The sequence below is a fragment of the Henckelia pumila genome, chromosome 3 (assembly GCF_033568475.1).
Source record: "Henckelia pumila isolate YLH828 chromosome 3, ASM3356847v2, whole genome shotgun sequence".
Classification (NCBI taxonomy): Eukaryota; Viridiplantae; Streptophyta; class Magnoliopsida; order Lamiales; family Gesneriaceae; genus Henckelia; species Henckelia pumila.
Window position 1 is genome coordinate 170,863,100 of NC_133122.1, and position 24,499 is coordinate 170,887,598.

At 36.2% G+C, this 24,499-nt stretch overlaps 3 protein-coding genes and 1 pseudogene across 3 annotated transcripts; 3 read left to right on the top strand and 1 right to left on the bottom strand.

Annotated features, from left to right (window-relative positions):
• Positions 1 to 2,055: 2,055 nt before the first annotated feature.
• LOC140889942 (uncharacterized) lies at positions 2,056 to 2,832 on the top strand. The gene has a single exon (XM_073297687.1). The coding sequence runs from the start codon at positions 2,056 to 2,058 to the stop codon at positions 2,830 to 2,832; it is 777 nt and encodes a 258-aa protein (XP_073153788.1).
• Positions 2,833 to 2,852: 20 nt separating this feature from the next.
• On the top strand, positions 2,853 to 3,539 carry LOC140889944 (uncharacterized). The gene has a single exon (XM_073297689.1). It carries the CDS (start codon positions 2,853 to 2,855, stop codon positions 3,537 to 3,539), a length of 687 nt encoding a protein of 228 aa, XP_073153790.1.
• Positions 3,540 to 8,000: 4,461 nt separating this feature from the next.
• On the top strand, positions 8,001 to 11,804 carry LOC140887433 (LRR receptor-like serine/threonine-protein kinase RPK2; annotated as a pseudogene).
• A 576-nt stretch (positions 11,805 to 12,380) lies between these two features.
• On the bottom strand, positions 12,381 to 17,261 carry LOC140887780 (nuclear transport factor 2). The gene is made up of 8 exons (XM_073295251.1): positions 17,122 to 17,261; positions 16,016 to 16,203; positions 14,228 to 14,522; positions 13,727 to 14,140; positions 13,422 to 13,543; positions 13,270 to 13,335; positions 12,945 to 13,008; positions 12,381 to 12,835 (listed from the first exon to the last, which is right to left on the bottom strand). Exons 2-8 carry the CDS (start codon positions 16,199 to 16,201, stop codon positions 12,615 to 12,617), a joined length of 1,368 nt encoding a protein of 455 aa, XP_073151352.1. The 5' UTR covers positions 16,202 to 16,203; positions 17,122 to 17,261; the 3' UTR covers positions 12,381 to 12,614.
• Positions 17,262 to 24,499: the final 7,238 nt, after the last annotated feature.

Sequence of the window (24,499 nt, forward strand, 5' to 3'; positions counted from 1 at the left end):
ATATTCAAGATGTTGCTGGATATTACGATCAATTACAATATCCTCTTCTTCTACCATACGGCGCATATGGATGGGATATAAATAGTCGAAATAATTATGGAACACGATTAACATGCTTAGACTACTATGCCTACATGTTACGGGTGAGAAAAAACTAAATAAAATTATTTCTTTTCATAATATTTTTACACATTAAATAATATATGCTATTATCAATATGTGAAACTATCTTCATAATAGATACAGACAAATTATCCATCACTTTTGCTCCGAGGAGGTCGCCTACTACAGCATTATGTTGTTGACAATTATGTCAAGATTGAAACACAAAGAATTAGATGGATACAAACTAATCAACACAATATTCGATCAGAACTATATCAAGGACTACAAGATTGCTTCCATGGCGGTGAAAATAATGCAGGTTTATTTTTTAAAATGATGACAATATTATTTTTATAACAATACTTAATTATATTTATTTCAACCATCTAATATTAATGAAAAAAACAATTACCAAAGGTATCAAGATGTCATGACTCTGGTCCAAACATATGGAAAACCAGATTTAATTATTACAATGACATGTAATCCTAATTGGATTGAGATAAAAGAGTAACTACTATCTGGCCAATCCCCTCAAGACCGTTTAGATTTGGTAACTAGGGTATTTAGAGCAAAATTTGAGGATTTGAAAAAGATATTGTCGAAAGGGGGGTTCTGGGAAAAGTTATTTCTTACTCATATGTAATTGAGTATCAAAAGAGGGGATTACCGCATGTACATATGCTGGTCATATTAGCAAACTGCGATAAGTTGCATGCACCAGATGACTTGATTTGGTCGTTCGGGCTGAAATAACATCACTACCACATGAGCCAAACTTCATGAGGCAGTTATTCATCACATGATTCACGGACCCTGCGGATCAGTAAATCCTAAAAGTCCATGTGTGCAGGATGGCATTTGCAAAAAAAAAAAAAAAAAATCCCAAAACCCTTTGCACTGTATACTACTTGGGGAAATGACTCATACCCTATATATCAAAGACGTGAAGGTGCACCGGTATTAATTAACGATAACGCCCAACTAATGGTTGATAATGGTTGGGTAATGCCATATAATCCGTGGCTTTTGATGAAGTATGATTGTCACATAAATGTTGAAGTTTGTGGTGGGATAAAATGTGTCAAATATATATATACAAATATATTCATAAGGGACCTGATAGAGTTGCATTAGAATTACGTAACCGAATGGGATATGATGAAATACAACAATCCGTGGATGGAAGGTGGATTTGCCCACCTAAAGCGTTATGACGACTCTTTTCTTTTGAATTTAGCAGAATGTATCCTTCAGTGATTAGATTGCAATTACACTTGCAAAATCAACAGACAGTTACTTTCAACTCGGATCAACAAATAAGTGATGTACTTTCAGACGATCATAGATCAAAAACTACGCTTACAGAATTTTTCAAAATGAACAATGAGTCCACCTTGACTGGAAATTATTTATATCGGGAATTTCCACAATATTACAGATGAATACAAGGTCAAAGAAAATGGATTCCACGAGTTGGCTTAAATAAAGTTGTTGGGCGAGAATATATGTTGTGTCACCATCTGAAGGCGAAAGATTCTATCTACGTGTCCTTCTAAATCATGTAAGAAGACCTAAGTCTTATGAAGATCTAATGACTGTAAATGGGGTCCTACATGCAACCTTTAAAGAAGCAGCTGAAAATAGAGGACTACATCAACATGATGATTATGTTCGCCAGTGTCTACAAGAAGCATGTTCAATCAAAATGCCATCTCCATTAAGAAGGTTATTTGTCTCAATATTATTTTTCTGTCAACCAACACGAGTAAGAGAACTTTGGGATGAATCATGAATTTCACCCACATATGTCCGATGATTTAGGTAGATCTACTTCATCTAGTAATATTTTCATCACTGATAAATTATTACTTGAACTAAGAAAATTGTTACATCATCATAAAAAAAAAGCTCGATGATTTTGATTTACCATCGATAAGTGCTGGGTTTATGGGTGATACGCCAATTCCTAGGATAATTGAAGATGAGATTTCCTTTCAAATCCTAGATGAAGATTTGATATCTATTCAGAAACTTAATCCTGAACAAAAGATGGCGTTTGACATTATCATTCAAAGTGTCATGCATCATGATTCAAAACTTTTTTTCATCGATGGTCCAGGAGGGACAGGAAAAACGTTTTTATATCGTTCAATTTTAGCTTATTTAAGAAAGGAAGGGAAAATCATAATTGAAGTAGAAACTTTTGGAATTGCTGCAACATTATTACCACGTGGACGAACAGCACACTCACGACTCAAAATCCCACTTACACCAACAACATATTCTCTTTGTAAAATTAAAAAACAAAGTGATCTCGCAGAGTTAATTGGACGAGCCTCGGCTATAGTATGGGATGAGGCTCCTATGGCTAATCGGTACACTTTTGAATCCGTTAACAAAACATTTCAAGACATTATGAAAAATGTGTTGCCATTTGGTGGAAAGACAATGGTTTTTGGAGGAAATTTTCGTCAAGTACTACCGGTTGTGAAACGAGGATCGATAAGAGAGCAAGTTGCTTCAAGTATATCTAGATCCACATTTTGGAATTGTGTAAATATAATACGTCTTCAGCAAAATATGAGATCTTCAACAGACGTGGAATTTTCTCAGTTTTTATTACGCGTGGGAGATGACTTACAACATACTATAAAAGGTGATTTTATAAAAATACCTGAATCAATGGTTATACCATGGGAAGGTGAAGACTCAATCAGCATTTAATTGATTATGTTTTTTCGAATATGACAAAAAACATCAACAATGCAAATTATATGGTCGGTCGAGCAATTATTACACAAAAAAATGTTGATGTTGACATAATTAATGACATTCTTATTTCAAAATTTAATGGTGAAGAAAAGGAATATGTATCTTGGGATAGTGTGGAAGATGTTAATAACAACCTTTTCCAAGAAGAATTTTTAAATTCTCTTAGTCCAAGTGGTTTGCCCCCACATAGAATTACATTGAAAGTAGGTTGTCCTATTATGTTACTGAGAAATGTTGCACCAGAACTTGGACTATGCAATGAAACAAGGTTAATATGTCGCAATCTAGGTGGAAACTTTATAGATGGGGAGATCATTACAGGTCCACACAAGGGTACCAGATATTTTCTTCGTCGAATGCCTTTGAAAAGTGAAGAAAATTCTGGACTGCCGTTTGAGTTTACGCGTAAGAAATTTCCAATAAGATTGAGTTTTGCTCTCACAATAAACAAATCACAGGGTCAAACAATACCAAATGTTGGCATATTTCTTCGTAATCATGTGTTTAGTCATGACCAATTGTACGTGGCACTCTCGAGAGGAGTTTCTGAACAAACTACAAAGATTCTGGTAAAAGATGAAAAGATAAAACGTCAACTTGGTGTGTACACAAAAAATATCGTTTACAGAGATGTACTATTGCCAAATGACAGAAGATAAAAGGTTATATTACTCTTTATATATAGAATTCGAATTTCAAATATTTATAGAACTCTAAATTTTGTACATTTATATCGCGATTGAATCTTACTGAGAGTGTTTATTTCATAACATTTTTTCCCACTCATTTGCGTTGTTGTTGTTGTCTATTATGTTGCAGGTCGTAGGTAAATGGACGTGGAGAACAAGAAATTTTTGAAAAAACTTTAACTCCGAAATTTGATACATAAAAATGTTGTCATTGTTTACAAGAAGTTTATTTTATTTTCAATTAATTTTTTTACCATGTACTTAATACTTTCATATATTACATTTCACACGCAACGCATGTATACGATTGCTAGTTACAAAGAATTTTCATGTACTAATATAATATTTTCTAATTTTTTGTAAATGTTATAATCACCAACATAAAAAAAACTTTATCTTTGTAAAAAAAAATACTTTTATCGTTATTTTCAATTTTTTAATTTTATAAAATCCATATGTAACTTTGCGTTAAAAATGAGAGTTTTAAATTATATATTTTAAAATTAAAAAGATTTTAAAAGAAACAATGAAGTACGGTTTTAAAAAAAGAAAGAAAGAAAAAATAAGGTAGTGTATAAAACTATCAGATATTAGTGAAATTTGATTCATTTTATGTTATGCAAATTCAAGCAATATAAAATTATGTATACTATGTTGTATGCATTTGTAATTTTTTGTGTTTAAATAGAGAATTTTAAAATTGCAAAAAACTGAAAGAGACAAGATTTTTTATGATTAGAATTTATTAAAATTGGGACATGTTTTTTATTTTTTAATTGTACCATATAAAATTTTAGGTTTTTATTTCATTATCTAAAAATTAATAGAGTATTATAGGAATAACTATGTTATTGCTTGATCTACAAATAAGGCTGTGTTTGGTTGGAGTATTGTTAATCCCGACATAACTTATCTCATCATATCCTGCGTTTTTATTGACATATTATTCATCCATCTCTTAATTATTTATTTTACATCAATCATTAATTATTTATCTTACATCAATCAAATCATCGAATTCAAATTACTATATTACCCCTTATAAATAATATTATTTATATTTTATTTATTGTTAAAAAGACAAAATGATAATTTATCATTTATATATATAATTTAATCAATCAAATCAATAAACTATAATTTATCAATCAAATCAAATATTATATTAACTATCATTTCTAATTTATTTTTTATTACATTACATTACTTATCCATATATTATCAATCCTATCACCCGAACCAAATTGATTAAGGCATAGTTTGGTACCCATGATAACCAAGTGATTAATAAATTATCACACTTCAACCCATGTTTGGCTCATTTTTTAAAAGCCCACAAAAATTGATTGGGCCCGTGATAATGGTGGTAAACCAAGGAGAAAATATCCCTTTGCGTTGGAGGGATAAATGCTGGATAAAATAATAATCGTATGAAATGACATTATTGCCCCTGGATGACCTAGACCGTTGAACCCTAAACACTCATTTCATTTCTCAGAATTTATTTGTGCGGCGCGAGAGAGAAATAACGCGAAGAACAAGGAATCAACAAGCGAGAAGAAAGGCGGAGAACTTGACTCGGAGTGGTGATATTTTCATCGCCATTTTTGTTAATAGCATGTTGTGAACATTTTTCTTTCTTTTTTTAGTTATTTTTTGGTGTTTTCGTGGATTTTTTTTGTTCTGCTAAGTAATTTGAGGTAATTTGTTGTGTGTTTGAGGTAATTTTTATATTATCTCGTGTTGTGATTAGTGTTATTCTTTTGGAGACTATGGATCGGAAATGATATATGCTTTTCCTTGGTTGATTTGTGTTAGCCACCATTGAATGGAGTTTTATCGGTTGGATTTGTGTTTTTGGTGTGGAAATATGAATAGTTCTGCTAATTAATTTGAGATAACTTGTTTGTGTTTGAGGTAACTTGTGGTTCGCATATTTCTGTGGCTCTCATTGTCTTTCTTTTTGTGAGCATCATGGTCATGAAGTTTCGAAAGCAAGAAAAAACGTTGAAACTTGTCTAGATTATGTTCCGATTTACTTCTGAGACAGCTTCATTCATAACAATGCGGCGTTGTAGCTTATGTGCTGAGTTTACATGAATGACACGTTTCTTGTTTGTGTCATGTGAGGTAACTTGTGTGTTCGAGGTAATTTTATATTATTTTGTGTTGTGATGTTGGCTACAACTTTTAGTGCTATTTATTATTTTGTTGACTATGGATCCGACATAGAAATACTAACGATGTACATTCTTTATTATCATTTGGCAAAAGTTGTTACATGAACAATCAAGATCAGGACATCCAAGTAGTTCTAGTGTTGCACCAAATACTTATTCGTGCATTCGTGTTTTTTACTGCTTTAATACGAGTATATACAAAGTATGTACTACATCGTAACCCTAGGCTTCGTTCAAAAAATGCCTCATATAACATGATAGGAAGACTTCATTCCCAAATGAATCATTTGCATATGATTGTTGAAATGGGAGATACACAATGTATCATCAATTTGAGGATGAATCATAATGCATTTGCAAGATTATGTTACTTGTTGATACATGTTGGAGGGCTTGTAGAATCAAGACATGTCAGGGTTGAGGAGAAGGTAGCTATGTTTTTGTCCATATTAGCTCATCATAAAAAAAATAGAATCATAAGTCATAACTATATACGTAGTGGTCACACGGTCAGCACTCATTTTCACCAAGTTCTTAAATCAGTCCTAAAGCTACATCCAATACTTCTCGCAAAGCCTGCTCCTGTTGATGAAAATTGCACTAGCGAAACGTGGAAATGGTTTAAGGTGTGATTCTTTACATTTTTTAACATCATTGTGAAAATATGATGACAAACGTATTTTTTTCCATGTAGGGTTGTCTCGGGGCCTTGGATGGAACATATATAAATGTCCACGTGCCTAATCACCAAAAGGCCAGATACAGAACAAGAAAAGGTTCCATAGCAGTGAATATCTTGGGAGTTTGTGATCGAGAAATGAGATTCATTTATGCATTAACTGGTTGGAAAGGGTCAGCCGCAGATGCTAGGGTACTTCGAGATGCAATTCATCGACAAAATGGATTAAAAGTTCCACGAGGTCAGCTGTACTTTTCTTTTACTCTTTATTATTGTTCAAATAATATGCTTTATTTAATAATATTTTTCATGTTGTAATGGTGCTGGAATTGATATTGGACTGGAAAAGATTCTTGGTGAGTCTGAAGACAATGGTGATTCAATGTCTGCAACAGCCCCAATCTCAGCTGAGGCAACATCAGGTAAGAAATCATTGGTCAAAAAACGCAAAAAAGTGGCTGAAGTAGAAGATCGTATTGTGGATTCCATGAACAACTTCAATGAGATGACCAAAGTGTGCATTGAAGACCTCTCAAAGAAACTTGGGTATGATCATGATGCAACTAAAAATGTGTTCGGTGCTTTGGGAAAAATTCCAGCAATGACAGTGGATGAGAGAGTGTTTGTAGCTGACAAGCTAGTGGAGAATCCGAAGAAATTGGCACTTTTCTTTAGTTTACCTGACGAGGGCCGAAACTCAATGATCAAGCAGCTTTTAAAAAAAGAGTAAGTTCGATACATATTCGCTAGACTATGCAGTGATGTTATCTTACTAGGTTTGTGGTTGAAAACTATGGTTTAATTTTTTTGATAGTGAGATTCCTAGACTGAACATATACTATGCTCATAACTTTGGTTTTTGAAATCTGGTGCTACTGACTGCTAAACTTTATCTCGGTAGTTTGACTCTCGAGGAGAATGTTATCAATTGGTTTAGAAATTGTTGTATGTTAGTTGTGTTATTCTCTTTTTTATTTTAAAAATAATAGTATATTATGCTTGATTTTTGAAAAAAATAAACATTGAAAAATTATTAAAAAGTGAAAATATTTAAGTATATTTTTAATTACGAGCATCAATTATTTTTTTTGTAAATATAAATGAATTAATTTATAATAAGTTAATTTACAAGTCTTTATAAAAATACTACAAACACAAAAATAATAGTTTGTTATGATGAGGGCAATTTTGTCATTACAATCAAATACACAAATTTAATCATCCATGTCAAAATCATACCAAACATTAAATACTTTATCGAATCATCTTAATTATCCATTAGTTATCCTTGTACAATGTATCTCATACTTATCCTATCATTTGTACCAAACGGTGCCTAAGAGTATTAATTTTTATAGAATAAAAAACCATAGTAAATAATAAATAAGAAATAAGAAAATAAAAAAAGGAAAAAATAAGAGTATGAAACAAATAATAGTAAAAAATCTCATGAATCGAAAAAAGAGAATTGAGAGTAAATGAAGAAAGAGAAAAGAAACAAAATTTAAATAAAAAAATGACACATGTCATTTTATGGAGAGGGGAAGTAAACTTTATGGAGGGGAATAAACCTCCGGCAGCAGCATTGACTCCCCTGTGGAAAAAAAATCAGAGGAAAAAAGAAATGGGAATAGCAACTGGTTTGAACAAGCCAAGAAAGAATCTTTTTGGCACAGGGATAATTTATTTGTATTAGAGGAGGCTTTAAACCCAGAATTAGGGTTTGGGTTGTGGTCCGGGTGTTTTCGGGATATGGGTTCTGTTGTGAAATGGTGCTATATTCACAAACCGTTGAAGTTCTTCAGTTTTTTCTGTGTTCTGTTTTTCGTTAGAGTTTCGGGCTCCGATTCCGATAAATCTGCACTCTTGGCCTTCAAAGATTCGGTTTCAGATTCCAACGGAGCTCTGGATGCATGGAATTTGGAAAATCAACATCACTGCTCGTGGCCCGGGATTTCTTGTGATTCGAATTCTCGGGTCGTAGCCTTGAATCTCACCGGTGGAGGTAATTCTTTTTCTTGTGCAAGAATTTCTCAATTCCCACTGTACGGTTTTGGAATTAGTAGGCTTTGTTTAGGTCGCCATAGTAAAGTTAAAATATTGGGTAAACTGTCTGTGGCCGCTGCTAAGCTGAGTGAGCTTAAGATTTTATCTCTGCCTTTCAACGAACTCAATGTTGAAATCCCTGTGGAGATTTGGGACATGGAAAAACTTGAGGTTCTTGACCTCGAAGGGAACTTTTTTTCTGGATCATTGCCTGCTTCTTTTAGTGGATTGATGAATTTGAAAGTGCTTAACTTGGGTTTCAATGAGCTTGTCGGGGAGGTACCCAGTTCCTTATCAAATTGTGCGGCTCTGCAAGTACTGAATTTAGCTGGCAATCAGATTAACGGATCGATTCCAGGATTTTTAGGGGGTTTTAGACTTTTGTGGGGCCTTTATTTGTCGTGTAATCAACTTAGTGGATCGATTCCTGCTGAGATTGGGGATAATTGTTGGAAGCTTGAACATTTGGATCTTTCCGGCAATTATTTATCTGGATCTATACCGAAAAGTCTTGGGAACTGTGGGGTTTTGAAGACCCTTCTGCTATACTCTAACACGTTGGAGGATATTATTCCGAGTGAACTTGGTCAATTGCGTCAACTCGAAGTGCTGGATGTGTCGAGAAACAATTTTAATGGTGATATACCAAGTCAGATTGGAAATTGTACAAAATTAGAAGTCCTCATTTTGTCAAACTCATGGGATCCTCTTCCGAATGTTTCCCGGTTAGACAGTAGTTCTAAAGTTGTAAAATTGCCTTTTACAGCTGATGAATTCAACTTTTACAGCGGTAGCATTCCTGCAGGAATCACGAGTCTCTCAAGCTTGAGGATGTTATGGGCTCCACGAGCGACTTTGGAAGGAAGTTTTCCTTCTAGTTGGGGTCCATGCAATAATCTGGAGATGTTGAACTTGGCTCAGAATTTTTTCACTGGGAAAATCTCTAAAGGGTTTGGCAATTGCAAGAAGCTGAACTTTCTTGATTTGAGCTCAAACAGACTTAGTGGGGAGATAAATGATAAAATTCCGGTTCCCTGTATGACTCTGTTTGATATCAGTGGAAATTTTTTGTCAGGTTCAATTCCAAAATTTAAATTTGGATTTTGTTCTCCTATTTAATCCAATCAAGAGGATTCCTTTGAGCCTTATGATCCGTTCTCTGCCTATGTATCATATTTTGGTTTAAGAACTAAAACTGAAGACTTTTTGCCGCATGCTGGTATTGATGGTAGTTTTGTAATATTGCATAATTTTGGTTTTAACAACTTTACTGGCCCTGTGCAGTCAATGCCTATTGCGTCAGAAAGGTTAGGTAATCACAGCGTTTATGCATTTCTTGCCGGCAGGAACAAGCTTACTGGAACATTTCCTGGAGCCTTTTTTGAGAAGTGTCATAAAGTGAAAGGGACAATTATTAATGTTACTGACAATGGGCTATCCGGTCAAATTCCAACTGATATTGCCACTACGTGCAGGTCTTTGAGCCTCCTGGATGTTTCTAGTAATAAAATAGCTGGAAGCTTGCCTCCTAGCTTTGGCCGTTTAGTTTCACTTTCTGTTCTAAATCTGAGCTGGAACATTGTTCAAGGATCGATTCCTAGTACACTTGGTGAGATTAAGGATCTCCGGTATCTTTCTTTGTCTGGAAATGACCTAAATGGTTCGATCCCCACAAGCTTGGGGGCAATTATACTCTCTGGAAGTCCTTGATCTGTCTTGGAACTCGTTAATTGGTGAAATTCCGAAAGATCTTTCAAATTTGAGGAATTTAACTATCCTTCTTTTGAACAATAATAAGCTAACTGGGCAGCTCCCCCCCGACTTGTCAAATGTCTCCTCTCTGTCAATGTTTAATGCGTCCTTCAATAATTTGTCTAGGCCGGTGCCTTGGAACAATAATTTTATCCAGTGCAATTGCTATCTTGGGAATCCTCTGCTTCATTGTCCCATGTCCTCTTTATCTTCATCTTTTGCTGATCAACAGGGAAGAACTGGGAATCCACAAAATGATACTTCTCCTTCAATTCCTAACAAAAATGGGGGCGATAGTAGGTTGAACTCAATTGAAGTTGCTTTTATAACATCCGCTGCAGCCATTGTCTCAGTGCTTATTGCGCTTATTGTCCTACTGTGTTATACTAGAAAGTGGAAACCAAGGTCCCGAGTTAGTGGAACTTCCAGAAAGGAAGTGATAGTCTTTACTGACATTGGGGTTCCTCTAACATTCGAGAATGTGGTGCTTGCTACTGGTACTTTTAACGCCAGCAACTGTATCGGCAGCGGGTTTTGGTGCAACATACAAAGCAGAGATTGCTCCTGCTATCTTAGTGGCTATAAAAAGGCTTGCATTAGGTCGTTTCCAAGGTGTCCAGCAATTTGATGCAGAAATCAAAACCCTCGGAAGGCTTCGCCTTCAAAATCTTGTCACTTTGATAGGATATCATGCCAGTGAGACAGAAATGTTTCTTGTTTATAACTATTTACCAGGTGGCAATCTTGAAAAATTTATACATGAACGATCAGGTAGAGCTGTTGATTGGAGGATACTGCACAAGATCGCCTTGGACATTGCTCGGGCACTTGCCTATTTACATGATCAGTGTGTGCCGCGAGTTCTTCATCGAGACGTGAAGCCTAGCAATATACTGTTGGATGAGGAATATAATGCCTATTTATCTGATTTTGGACTAGCCCGGCTTCTCGGAACTTCAGAAACTCACGCAACAACTGGTGTAGCTGGAACATTTGGATATGTAGCTCCAGAATATGCAATGACATGCCGTGTCTCTGACAAGGCTGATGTCTATAGCTATGGGGTTGTACTTCTTGAGTTGATTTCCGACAAGAAACTATTGGACCCCTCGTTTTCATCCTATGGAAATGGCTTCAACATCGTTGCTTGGGGAAGCATGCTGTTGGGTCAAGGACGGGCCAAAGAGTTCTTTGCATCTGGATTGTGGGATTCAGGGCCGCACGACGATTTGGTTGAAGTGCTACACTTGGCCGTGGTGTGCACTGTGGAATCCCTTTCTAACAGGCCAACGATGAAGCAAGTGGTGAGACGGCTTAAACAGCTTCAGCCTCCATCTTGGTAGTGTTATATAGAGGAATTGGTTTATTTGATGTAGCAATCCACAGGTAGAAGCTAATCCGTAAATTTGTAATTTAGTCTTCAATGACTTGTAGGTATTTGTAAATTGTAGTGTAGCTTTGATTCCATTTTAACATGCCTTTTTGTCATATAATTTAGGGGCTTAAATGATGCAGATAATCTTTTAGTTGTATACTTGAATTTTTTTCCCCTTACTTGGAATAAAAACTATACCCAAAAACAGGGTTATTTATTGCAAGTATTCTTATCTCTGATACGGGTGTACGAGCATCTGTAGTTTGCTTGAATTTTATCTGTTCAAGAGAGCTAGCGAAAATTACTTGTTTCCTCTTGTGTATATATATACATATATATATACATAATGATTTTAGCTGATTTTGTGATTGTTTTCCCTGTGCGAGCAATGATAGAAGATAATGAAAATATACATTTTTTCATCTTTGATTCTTTATATGGGTCAATTATCGGTATGTAACATGGCGAACCCAGGCTTCTAATGTCTGATTATTTTGAAAATGATGAGAAAACAAGCTTCTTTTTAAGAGAGTGAGAGACGTGTAACGTGTTTATGAAAGAGAAGAACTTTTCTCGTTTACATCATCAATGGATGGTAAACTTAAAACATGAATTATGTGCATAAATTCTATTAAAATTTCAAATGTCCAATGCCATCTTCTGGCATGTTATGTGGGACGCATTTTATATAACTTAAGTTATATAATTAAAACTGAGCACCATAAGATTATAGAACGACACGAATCGTACAAATTCTCTACTCAACGTTTGCACTCCACGCTGGGTTTCCCGGTTAGTAACCCATAACTTTTTAACATTTGCAGTAAAGGTAACAAACGAAGCGGAAAAGCAATTGCCATCTAACAAAATGATTAAGTTATTGAAATTAAAATTCCTCTACACAGTTAGAAAGAATAACTGAACTGTTACTACTTTTCACTCCTTGGAATTTGATGCCAAAAAATAACAAAAACTGTGTCAAAATTGCTGCCCATATATCTAAAATACAAACTTCACGTTGAATCAGTATTCTGACTCAGGCCAGGACGTCGATTGCCTCTCCCTCTTCCTTGTTGATAACCATCTCCATTACGTCCACTGCTAAAGTTCCCTCGACCCCTGAAGCTATCGTTTCTCACATAGGTTCGACCACCACTGAAGTTTCCACGGCCCCTGAAGCTGTCATTACGAAACCCTCCACGTGAAGAATTGAAACGACCCCTCCCAGTGCCAACTGTCACAATAACATCATCAATATATCATAGTAACAACCATTAAAATGTAACAAGTTCCTGGAAAAGAGAGAATAACACAAGTATAATTTTAGCATGGCTATGACTCACTTCGAGTTGTAGTCCTCTTTATCTCCACTGCAGCTTGACGATCTCCAATTGTTATAGGAGAAGCCTGGAAGAGTAAATTATTTATCAGTACATAGTAATCGAGGGATATGTCATAAGAGTTCTTAAGATCACATGTTCTCTAAGAAACAAATTAGTGCAATAGGATATAAGTATGCATATTCGTGAATCAGAGCATTCAAAGACTCAAAACTTCTAGATCTGTCTGATTTTGCATGTATGAAATAAAGGTTAAGGCTGTAACAGACTACATACTATCAATCTGAGAGCAAATCAAAATAAAAGAACAAGTTCAAAGAGCATCGACCTTAATTGCATTTTGCATGGAGATAACATCCTGAAATTCAACAAAGCCGAAACAGAATCCTTGTTGCTGCATACAAAGAATAGACGACATGAGTATCAACACAAGCTGGACAACTAGAATGATACAGCAAAGAAAGTGATGGTAAAATCAACCTTATTACTTCGGACTTGTACACCGTCATGCTTTATAGTCCCAAATTTCTTGAATTCAGCTTCAAGCTGAGCAACTGTTGCATTCAGAGGCAAATTGCGGATATATATGGAGTGACCTTCAACTGAAAGGAATAACGCAAAAATATAAATACATATATTTCGAATGACTGCTTTCGGAGAAAAAAGATTTCAGATAAGCAACAATTCGCTTCATATCAAGAACTGTTTTCCAAAATCTCATGCATTCAGGCCCACAAGGCTTGCTCTTACTCAATGAGCCGATATGACTGTGAAGGAAAAAATACCTTCGTCCTGGTCATCTTTGCTTTCAGGGGCATCAACAGGAGCTGAAGGGGCAGATGCTTCAGTGCCCAATGATTCAGAAGCTGGAATAACAGTTTGTTTCTCAGGTTTTACAGATCTTGCAGTGTTAGCGGGGACATAAACTTTGGTCGGACCCCTCTTTGTTTGTGAGCTCACAATTGACGCATATGATTTTTTTGGAGCATCATCTTCAAATGCAGAAGCATCTGATTCTGCATTCGCAGATACGTGATTCTCATCAGGATGAGATTTAGCTTCAATAACAATATCCCTGTCATGACTAGTTTGTTTTTCATCAACCTCTTGGACAATGGGTTTTTCCTCCAAAGTTTCAATTTCCTCTGCATGAGAAGCTGTATGGTTTGAGGTGGGCGGATCAACCACTTGAGCAGGTTCTTGAAAAAAATGAAGTTCATGAAAAAGTCATAAAAAGTGATTGTAAGATCATATTGTAATTCATTTGAAACAGTTACATAGCCAACCTGGATCTTGGGTGAGAGAATGTAATGTTGAGCCACCTACTCCGTTTGTCACTTCACTGACGTCTGGTTCACTCTCCTCCATGTACCGAAAAACGTCATTTTTAACATAATACCCATTATCTTGAGGAGCAAGAAAAAAGGTTTGTGAAAATTTCCTCCTCAGGTTGTCCTTTCCAGTCAAGCAACCAGTAACTAGGACAATCACTCCATCCTTGTATGAATCCTGAGCATCGGCAGTCTTTATCTCTGCCTTGTAGTTGTTGTAGTCCAAGGAACAAATTTTATCATTAATGCTCTGCGAAACAAAAAACATAACGAAGGTTTATAGTACAGACTGAAATCACTTATATCTGCTACTTATGCCATGTTTGAAAAGACCTTTCTCCATCGGAGCACGTTAAACAATGACAATTTAGTGAATCTTTGGCAATTGATCGAACGGTACATCAGTATTGTGGCCAAAAAATTTCTACACATTGATGTAAGGTGCATGATAAATTGGAAATGAAAGGAATTTATGAACAAGCACATGGTAAAGAATTATTGAAGGCACAATTAACCTATGTTGCATGGATACGAGTAGTAGCGTATCGGACACGACACGGATACGGCGACACGGCAAATTTTGAAAATATAAGACAAGATACGGCTAGAATACGACGAACATTAAATAATATATAAATATTAAATATATATAAATTTAGTATTAGAAATTAAAATCCATAGAGTAGAAAACCATATTTCATCAATCATAATATCCAAGTGACATTTCCTCCTCCAGTTCTCTTTTCCACCTTGGTTACAAATCTCCACAAAGGAGAATAATCATCATCATCCTCCCGTCCACTCTCATTTTGAAAGCTTTCCATGACAAATAGGCTGAAAATAATACAAACATATCGATCAATAGACTTTCCAACAAAGCAACAACCTACTGCTTAGTGCCTATTGTACAACCTAGTGCCTACTGTGCTGTACAATATCAATCAAGACTTTTCTGCTAGAAACAACAATTAAGAAGATACATCCCAAAAGCAAAAAATAATCTGGGCAGTGGGCACTGATTTCAGAAGGAAAATAAGAAAAAAAACGTACCAGAAACTGGAGTGCAGCAGCAGGCGACGGCGAGCAGAGGGGAGCGGCGGCGAGGGACAGCGACTGCCGACTGGTGTTGGGAATTTGGGATGACTGATGATAGATGGACGATGATGATAGAAAGACGCACTGGGCAGAAAAATAATCGGAGAAGAAAGACTACTAATTAGGGCTTTTTAGGCCCAATTAATTTTAGTATATTTATTAAATAGTCCTCAGAAGTCTTATTGCTTTTCAATTTAACCCTAGAAATTTTAAATTTTTTGCAATTGAGCCCAAACGTATCCGGAAACGTGTCCTAGCCGTATCCTAGCCGTGTCCTCGCTGTATCTTAGCCGTATCCGACTGGTCAAACTTCAAAAAAGTCAATGACACGTTTTTTCCCGTGTCCGATACGCGTATTTGCGTATCGTATCCGTATCCGTATCATATCCGTATCCGATACTTCAAAAAAATAAATCTGCATTATCCATGCTACGTAGCAATTAACCACATCAAATGTATAACACACGCAATGTAAATACATTCCATGAGAATAACAGCTGTTGAAGACAAGCACAAGTCTCTCAAAAATCAGATGGCATCAGGAAAAAAACCATCTTTAAATATACACAGATCCAGAGAAGAGAAAAAGCTAAAAATGAAGGTGAAAAGAACTAATTTTTGCTTTTTGGGACAATCATAATAACTTACTTTCATAGTTGTCACAGTCGTCATAAGACCATTAGGATCTGGGCGACTCAACACACTTGAATCATTGTAAAATTGGTAAACTAACTCAGGAGACTGGTGAAGAATTTGGTAATACTGCTCAACAAAAGCATTTCCGACCACTTGAGCACTGGGAGCAGGCAAAGGACTCACAGTATGCATAGCCATTCCTTGAAAAAGCAAATAAAATCAAAGTCAAAATGGGTTCAGAAATAGTAAGGGCCAAACTCAATCTCTAAAAAGCTCTTTCACATATCTTTGGCTATAGTTTGGTGCATAATCTTTATGAGACAACTAACAGATTACATATAGCTTAACATGATCGGCGTTTTGATCATTCTAGCTCTAATCAACTATAATTCATTGTGTATATACTTTATGGTCACCTGCAAATTAAATGAGAACCAAAATTCCATTTTTATTTCTCGAAAAATCTAAATTCAGAAAGATCAAGTAAAAAAAGCACTTCTACCATTTTCTCCCGTTTGCTGGAGATAAAATTTCAATTCCGAAAGTAAGTTATTTATCTTCTAAAAAAATACACAACCTTAAACCGGACACTAACCAGAGGATTATGATTCATCCGGACAAAACAACACAAAGTAGGGTCCACTAAACTCAAGATCTGCGTAGCATAGCAATAAACAGAGACAAAGCATCTCTAGCAACAAACAATGAAAAAAGCCATCTTTTCCATAAACCCTAATCTTAAATTAATTATTGTATCATAATCCATTGAAGCAAAAAAGATGAGAACCTTTTACGCTTGAAAGTTGACATAAATCTCAAAAGTAAAGAATAAATGTTAACCAATGGATGGAGTTAACGAAATCCACCAGCAGATCTAACTGAGATACGTATCAACAACAAAATCAAAGAGACAAAGCGTCACGTGGATTGAGAAATTAAATGCAAAAACACAAGAAGTTAACAAACACACATTCACGATCAACGAAAGCAAGAAATCATGTACAGACGGAACACTTGCACATTTATCACTGATCACGGCGTAAAAACAGGGAAAAAATCGACAAAAAAAAAAAACAGAGTCTTTAGTGTGATCTGAAAGTGGTGATAAAATCAATTACCTGATAGAGAGGATTGGAGAGCGAGCGAGCGAGCGAGAGAATTTGGAGAGAGAGAGAGATTCAAGAGCCGAGACCTTTAGTTCTGAAGCCGGATGACTTGCTTATGATTGAAGGTTTATTTTTATTTTTATTTTTGTTATTTTTTGAAACAGTTAATGTTTTCTCGATTTATATGTTTAATCAAATGAACCTGTTTGAAATTTATACATGCCCTGGTGCGCCGGAGAAGTTTTGGGCCGTTGTTCAGCCCAATTTCTTTATAAATCTCAAATTTGAATAGGCCCAACATCAAACAATAATTATATCGGCCACAAAAACCCCCATATAATCTTTTTTTAAAAAAAAAAATAAAAAAAAATAAAAAAATAATAATAATAATAATAATAATAATAATCTCAAGTCGATTAACACTTAAATATGGGCTATGAATTAATTTGACAAATTAATCGTTCGTTTTGTAATGTAATACCTTGTCGAATATAATGTCAACACATTGACCGGAAATTTGACATCCATCAGTGGAAGATTGCCCCAAATCTAACACAATTAATTCAATGTAGGTAATTAAGTTCATGAAACCTACTTGTTTTATTATTATTACTATATTATAGTAAAATATAATTTTCAAATATCACAATTTAATACAATATTGTAAATATCAATTATATTGTTATAGTAAAGCTAGAATTATATTTTAGGGAACATGCACTAGAGAATGAAATATATCCATGTAGCCTGTGCGCATATATATATATATTTATTTATTTATTATCCAAACGAAAATGAAGCAACTAATATAGTATTTGTAACCTTTAAAAATAAGTGATTATGAATTTTTTTTCTTAATAAATTTGTGAAAAAAACAAATATAATCACTTATATTTAAAAATTGCAAGACGTCGAATAGCTTTCAAACAATTTAAAATTTGTTTTGAATAATTAAAAAAATTGTGAGGAAAATAACGTATAAGAATTGTCTTTATGTGCACGGTCACTGTTCATCATATTATATACATGTATTAGTGAAACTGACATGAAGAAATCGATCATAAGAGGACGAAACAATTAATTAAATAATAATAAAGTAGGGATCGGAATGGATCGATTTATGAATCAATGCTCGCGAATAATGAAATTGGCAGATCAGAAAGTGATCAACTGTGAGGCTGGCTTCTGCTGCCTGCAATCAAATTGATTTCTTGCATTACATCGCTTCATCCAGTTTTTGATCGGTTGTACAAAATGACAAATAAAAAGGTCCCTCTTTCTGTAGTATTTAATTCCTATTGTGAATAAATGTGGCTTCAAAGTATATATGTCTTAAATCTTAATTCCTTGTTTTTTTCTCAAGAGTAGTGAACTGACCATTCATTTCGGGCTCAAGAAAAGAAGCCCAAAAGCAAACTCCAACAGCGAAATTCAATTGAGGAAGTTTACGAGATACAGTGTAACGAAGATATATAAATAAGCAGCAGATTCTCTCATCTCATTTCTTGATCTTATTCCTTAGAACATACACAACAAGAAACTGAGAAACACAGAGGGAGGAAATTAAATCCATAGTAAGGAAATAGCTAGTGAGTAGGATAGAACTCATTGTTTTTGTAAATCATTCACTTGAGTAAGGATCTGTATTTTGTAAAACTTGTTGGAATATCAATAAGATTGGTTGGTTGTTCGTCCGTCGACGTAGGTTGACCAAACCACTTAAATTGATCTATGTTGGTTTTCAACAATGTTGGATCAATTAAGTTTTGGTGTATTAACAAAATACTAAGGCAAAAACTGATTAATCCAAATCAAACTGAAATGACTAAGCCTAACTAAACTGTATTAATAAATTGGACAAAGACCTAGACCATGACTAGACAACCGAACTGATCTGATCTGGGCGAAGCGAACTGAATTGAACTGAACTAAACTTATTATCTACCAAATTTGGATGAGGTATATCAATCATAACCAAACATTAAGGGCACTAGTCTACCTCAGAATTACAGCTGGATTTGGATAAGGTTTCCCGTACCTAACCGAATTTAAAGAATCCGCGAGGACTACTTGTTATAACCATCATATGAGCCATGTTTGGATATCCGCTTCGGAGCTCATCCCGAAATGCATACCCCGTATAATCACAATAAGATGCATAAATCATCAAAATATTTTTCATGTACCATATCATATCAAATCATCTCATATCATCGTAAAACCATGCTCATACAACTTCTCGTGATGCTAACATGCTTACTAGCTTCAAAATATTTCATGAGAAAGTAACTTTCGTGAGAAAATCACATAAACGTGCAATACATGACTTAACCGATCCACGTGAGGCATTCCGTCCGTCCCGAACATTGAAAACTTAAAACTTTCTCATGAACATTTTTAAAAATGATTAAAATACATTAAAATACCAAAAACATAATTTTTGGGACCCAAAACACGTAAAATGTGGTGGGGATCCCGAGCCCTATGCGCGGCTGCGCTTCCCGTCATGCGTCCAGAGGGCCATGCGCTGTCGCGCTGTCACGACAGCCTGCAAACACTTAGGGTTTTACCTTGAAAATATATATATTCTTGAATGGGTTTCAAAACAGTGAAAACTTGTCTGATTGATTTGATTGGAATTAACCTGGATGAAGAGATGATCTAGCCTTGAGAGTGAAGAACCTTAGCCTTGGATCGCAGTGTTGGAACGTGAGATTTTGAGAGGAGGAAGGGAGCGTTCAAATGAGAGGAAAAGAAATCTGAACTCTTGATTTTTAATTTGTGAATAATGGTGTAACACCCAGTATTTTTAGCACGTAAATTCGCATGCATAATTAGGGATTTTATTTATTTAGAATTTTAGATTATGGGTTAAATAATTATGTGAAATTATTTGTGCATGTTTTAAGTTATTTTTAAGCATTTAACCCATAATTAGTGATTTTCACGATTTATGGAAATTTAATTATTTTATCGCGTATACGGGACCGTGGACGGACAAGATGACAACTTTCTACCCAAATTATTTTTATGAGTCTTTTTAAGAGCCCAAAAAAATTATTTTGAGTTTGATCTCCTCAAAATTATCAGTAATTAATTTTATATATTTTTAGGAGTCCGTTTTTATCCAAATTTAGCCAAAATATTGACTTTTAATTACCTTTAAAATTCCCTAAAATAAATATTTCGGGATTTTAATTAATTGTTATGTTAGTTAGAATTTTTAAAAGTTAGGATTATCTTATTTATGTTATTATCTCCCTATATTAGTTATTAAAATCCTATCTACCCAAATTAAATACTAAGTCTACCCCAAAACTCACGCTCAATCCCTTTCTCTTCAACCTAGCCGCCTTCTCCACTCTTCTCCTTCCCCATTCAACGACCAAAAAGCCTCAAGGACTCCATTGTTGATCGATTTTTCAAGCTCCAAGGGGGTTGATCATCGTCCCGTCGTCCCGGAAATGTTCTACGCACTTTGCTCTAGTAATTCTACGGTGCAAGGCATGTTTCTTTTCGTTTTTAATGTGTCATATCAGTGTTTATGCGTGTGTGTGCGTGAGCATCAGTTTTCTTCAAGAATTTTCAGAAAAACAAGATCAGTTCTGGTTTTATGCGTTTGTTCTTGTGATTCTTGATCATATTCATGATTTTCTTAGCCATGGTTCGTACCACTGCTGGTCAAAGGGATTTAGGATGTGTGAGGGTGGCCTAGAATCGAATGGCTCGAGTGGCTCGAGCCAAACGAGCCCAGGAAACCAGCTGATGCAGGTCGGCCTCCAAGGGGTGCAGACTAGGGTTTTTGGTAAGAGGCTCATGTGTGGCTCCTACGGGTTGCATGCGGTCAGGACTTGGGCTTGGTTCAGACCGCCCAGACGTGGGCTACGTCTGGGCGGCGGCGCTCCGGCCGACCATGGCCGGAGCAAGGCGGCAGTAGCCCTGAAAGGGCTGCTGCTCGCGCAGCGTAAGGAAAGGAGGGGGGTATGGGTTTGGGGCTGGGGGTGGGTTCAGGGCCGGGTCTTGGGGTCAGGTTCGGGTCTGGTAGGTCTAGGGTTGGGTCAGGTGGTCCGGGTCTGGGTTAGGTGGGCCGGGCTTGGGTATTTTAATTTTTAATTAATTAATAGATTAATTGGTTTTGGACTTTTAAAATTAGTTAGAAAATTATTTGGGCCTTAAATAATTTATTTAAGTTAGCCCAATGATTTTTATGGGCTTGGAAGCCCATGAGAATTTTTGAGCTAGTCAGTGGATTTTTGGGCCTGTCTAGGATTTTATTGGGTTTAATTAAGTTAATGGGCTTAAATATTTTATTTAGGCCCAGTTAAATCTAATTAATTTATTTGGGTTGAATTTAATTGGTTTATTGGGATTAGAAACATGTTAATGGGCTTAAGTATGTTATTGGGCTAGTCTCAGTGTTAATGGGCTAGAATTTAAGAAAATGGACTTGAGTGTTAGGGCCAGCAGTTCAGTACCAACCATAAGAAATTTGCATGTGTCCTAATTATATATTTAATTATTTTATGCATGAAAGTTATTTTAGTATTTATATGTTAGTATAAAAAAATTAAATTAAATATATATGAAGGACACACATTTTATTTAAGTACATGCATTCATGAAAAAATTTTATAGCATGATTTAATGTTTAAGGTTGAGCTAGAAAATAATTTTATGTTGGAAGTTGAAGTAGTGTGACAATTTAAGGGGGACAAGTTCCCATATGTTAAGGGTAGTTTACTACCAGTAAGAGGTGATTCGTCACTGTCGCATACGTTGATTTTAAAAGACTGATCAGTCGAACCAGTTAAGTTTAAGGTTACACTATGGATACGACCATGCGATGTTAGAAAAATGTTATGCTCAACAATGTTTAAGTATGTATTATATGATTATATTTAAGATCAAGTTTAAGCAAGATTTTAAGTTATGATTCATGATTTTTTAAGCATGTCCATTCATGTATATGTTATGTATTAGTATTCCAGTAATTTAAATTATTTTAAACCCTTGTTATGTTAGCATATTGGGCCTCTAGGCTCACTACACTTATATGGTGCAGGTGAGTATGTAGAGGATGATGTGGTACCTATCGGTGGTGAGGACGTATGAGCAGACAGGCAGTGATCCCCCGTGACCGCCGGCTGAGTCTTGAGAACATTTTTAAGAAATTTTAAACTCTGTTTCTTATTTATTCTTTTATGTCTTGTCAGTGGTGGATTTTAGTACTATTTTTATTAAATAATTTTTATTGCATGCAACCTTTTAAGTTGATTGTTTGACCGTATTTTATTTAAGTTTGACTCAGTTATTTAAGTAAAAATGTTGCAATTTATTTATGTTATTTTTAAATCTGTTTATTTTGTGCATATATGTATGGGCATGTATGTACATCTATTTTACTTAGTATTATTTTTTAAAAAAAAAATTTCCGCATTTACGTAGAAGTTTAGGACGTTTCAATTGGTATCAGAGCCGCGTTCTTGGAGGAGTCATCACTGCTGTGCGAGCTCAGAAATCCACGCTATCGGTCTGTAAGTTTTAATTGCTTTTAGTATGATTTAGTAGTAGCATGTTTAAGACTTAAGCATTTATGTTAGCAGAAAATTTTAAGTACTTAGTTATGCATGTCGATTTACGTAAAGAAATATGTGGTGGTGCAGAATGCCTCCGAGACCAGAAATCAGGCGTGGGGAATCCCCACCTCCGCAGAATCCTCTTTCAGCATTGGAGCAGGCCAATGAAAACATGATGGCTGGGATTACTGCTCTGTTGGAGCAGCAGGCGGCACGTCCGAGACTTTTCCATGATGAGGACGTGGCTGAGAGGTTCTAGAAGAAGGGACCGAAAGAGTTCTCAGGTGCCACAGATCCACTCGTTGCTGAGGGGTGGATCCGTTCTTTGGAGAGCATCTTTGCTTACATGGGGTTGACTGATGCGGACAAGGTGAGATGCGCAGTGTACATGCTGAAGGGTGATGCAGACTTATAGTGGGAGAGTGCATCACGGGGAGTGAATTTGACTACTATGCTATGGGCAGACTTCCGGAGGATGTTTTTCTCCAAGTATTTCACTGAAGACGTGCGCAGTAGGATGATTCAAGATTTCATGAGTCTCCGGCAGGGAGACAAGACAGTTGTGAAGTACATCCGTCAGTTCGAGAGGGGCTGTCACTTGGTGCCATTGATTACTGACAGTGCACCTGAGAAGATGAGACAGTTTATCGAGGGGCTCAGGGCAGAAATCAAGCATGACGTTTGCATGGCGGACGTCCCTACTTATGAGGCCGCAGTCAGTAGAGCCTTGCGTTCTGAGGAGGGTAGGAGAGAGATCTAGAGGGAGCAGCAGAGTAAGAGGCAGTTTCAGTCTGGATATCAGCGACCATCTCCGCAGCCTCCTGCGAAGAAGCAGTATACTGGGCCGTCTAAGGGCCCGAACCAGCAAAAGCCACAGCAGCAAAGACAGCAGCCTAGGGGCGGGGCCCCTAATGCTGGAGGATATCCTACTTGCCCGAAGTGCCAGAAGATGCATCCAGGACCATGTCTTCTAGGAGCGGGCGTCTGTTTTCATTGTAAAGAGCCAGGGCACCAGATGGCCAATTGCCCGAGGAAGAATAACACTACAGGGAGAGTGTTCGTGATGCAGGCTGAGGAGGCAGACCCAGATACCTCCTTGATCACCGGTATATCTTACCCCTAGTATTTTATAATTTCTTCCTTTGGTTAAGAATTTCGATTTTTCTTTGTGGAATAATTTGTTATTTGGGATTTTTCTATCTGCATGTTAGAATAGGAAGCATGTTTTACTTGTGATTAGAATTAAGGGTTATTAGTGACTCATCTTTGGGGGAAAAGTTTAGTAGTGGTATGAAGTTGTTGGGATTCTTCTGCGTGCAGGGAGAATTCTAGTTGGAGGCAACTCCATGTTTGCATTGCTAGATTCAGGGGCTACGCATTTGTTTATCTCCCTAGAGTTTATCAGACGGATAGGCATCACACCTGAGATTGCCGACAGTGGTTATGATGTCACTATGCCGTCAGGACAGATTATTTCTACCTCTAGTTTCATTCGAGAGCTGGAGTTGGAGCTATAGGGGCACTCCATTCGCGCAGATGTAGTGGTTTTGCCGTTGAGCGGATTTGATTTGATATTGGGTATGGACTGGTTGACAGTCAATGGAGCTTCGATTGATTTTCGTCGGAGGATAGTGTCAGTGAAACTGCCAGGAGGCGACCCGTTTACTTTTCATGCATCTCAGAGCTGTGATATTCCTCAGGTGATATCTCTTATTCAGGTGAGGAAGCTGTTGAAACGGGGTTGCCGAGGTTTCCTAGCGAGTATTGTCACGGCCTCAGAACCAGCTAGTAGATCATTATCAGAGATAGAGGTG

Excerpts from the sequence above, each read along its gene's own strand:
- LOC140889942 (XM_073297687.1), top strand. The coding sequence starts at position 2,056 with ATGGGTGATACGCCAATTCCTAGGATAATTGAAGATGAGATTTCCTTT.
- LOC140889944 (XM_073297689.1), top strand. The coding sequence starts at position 2,853 with ATGACAAAAAACATCAACAATGCAAATTATATGGTCGGTCGAGCAATT.
- LOC140887780 (XM_073295251.1), bottom strand. The coding sequence starts at position 16,201 with ATGGCTATGCATACTGTGAGTCCTTTGCCTGCTCCCAGTGCTCAAGTG. Across the intron at positions 14,141-14,227 it reads TTCTCTCACCCAAGATCCAG|AACCTGCTCAAGTGGTTGAT; the intron begins GTTGGCTATGTA and ends ATTTTTTTCAAG. Across the intron at positions 13,544-13,726 it reads CAAAGATGACCAGGACGAAG|TTGAAGGTCACTCCATATAT; the intron begins GTATTTTTTCCT and ends TATTCCTTTCAG.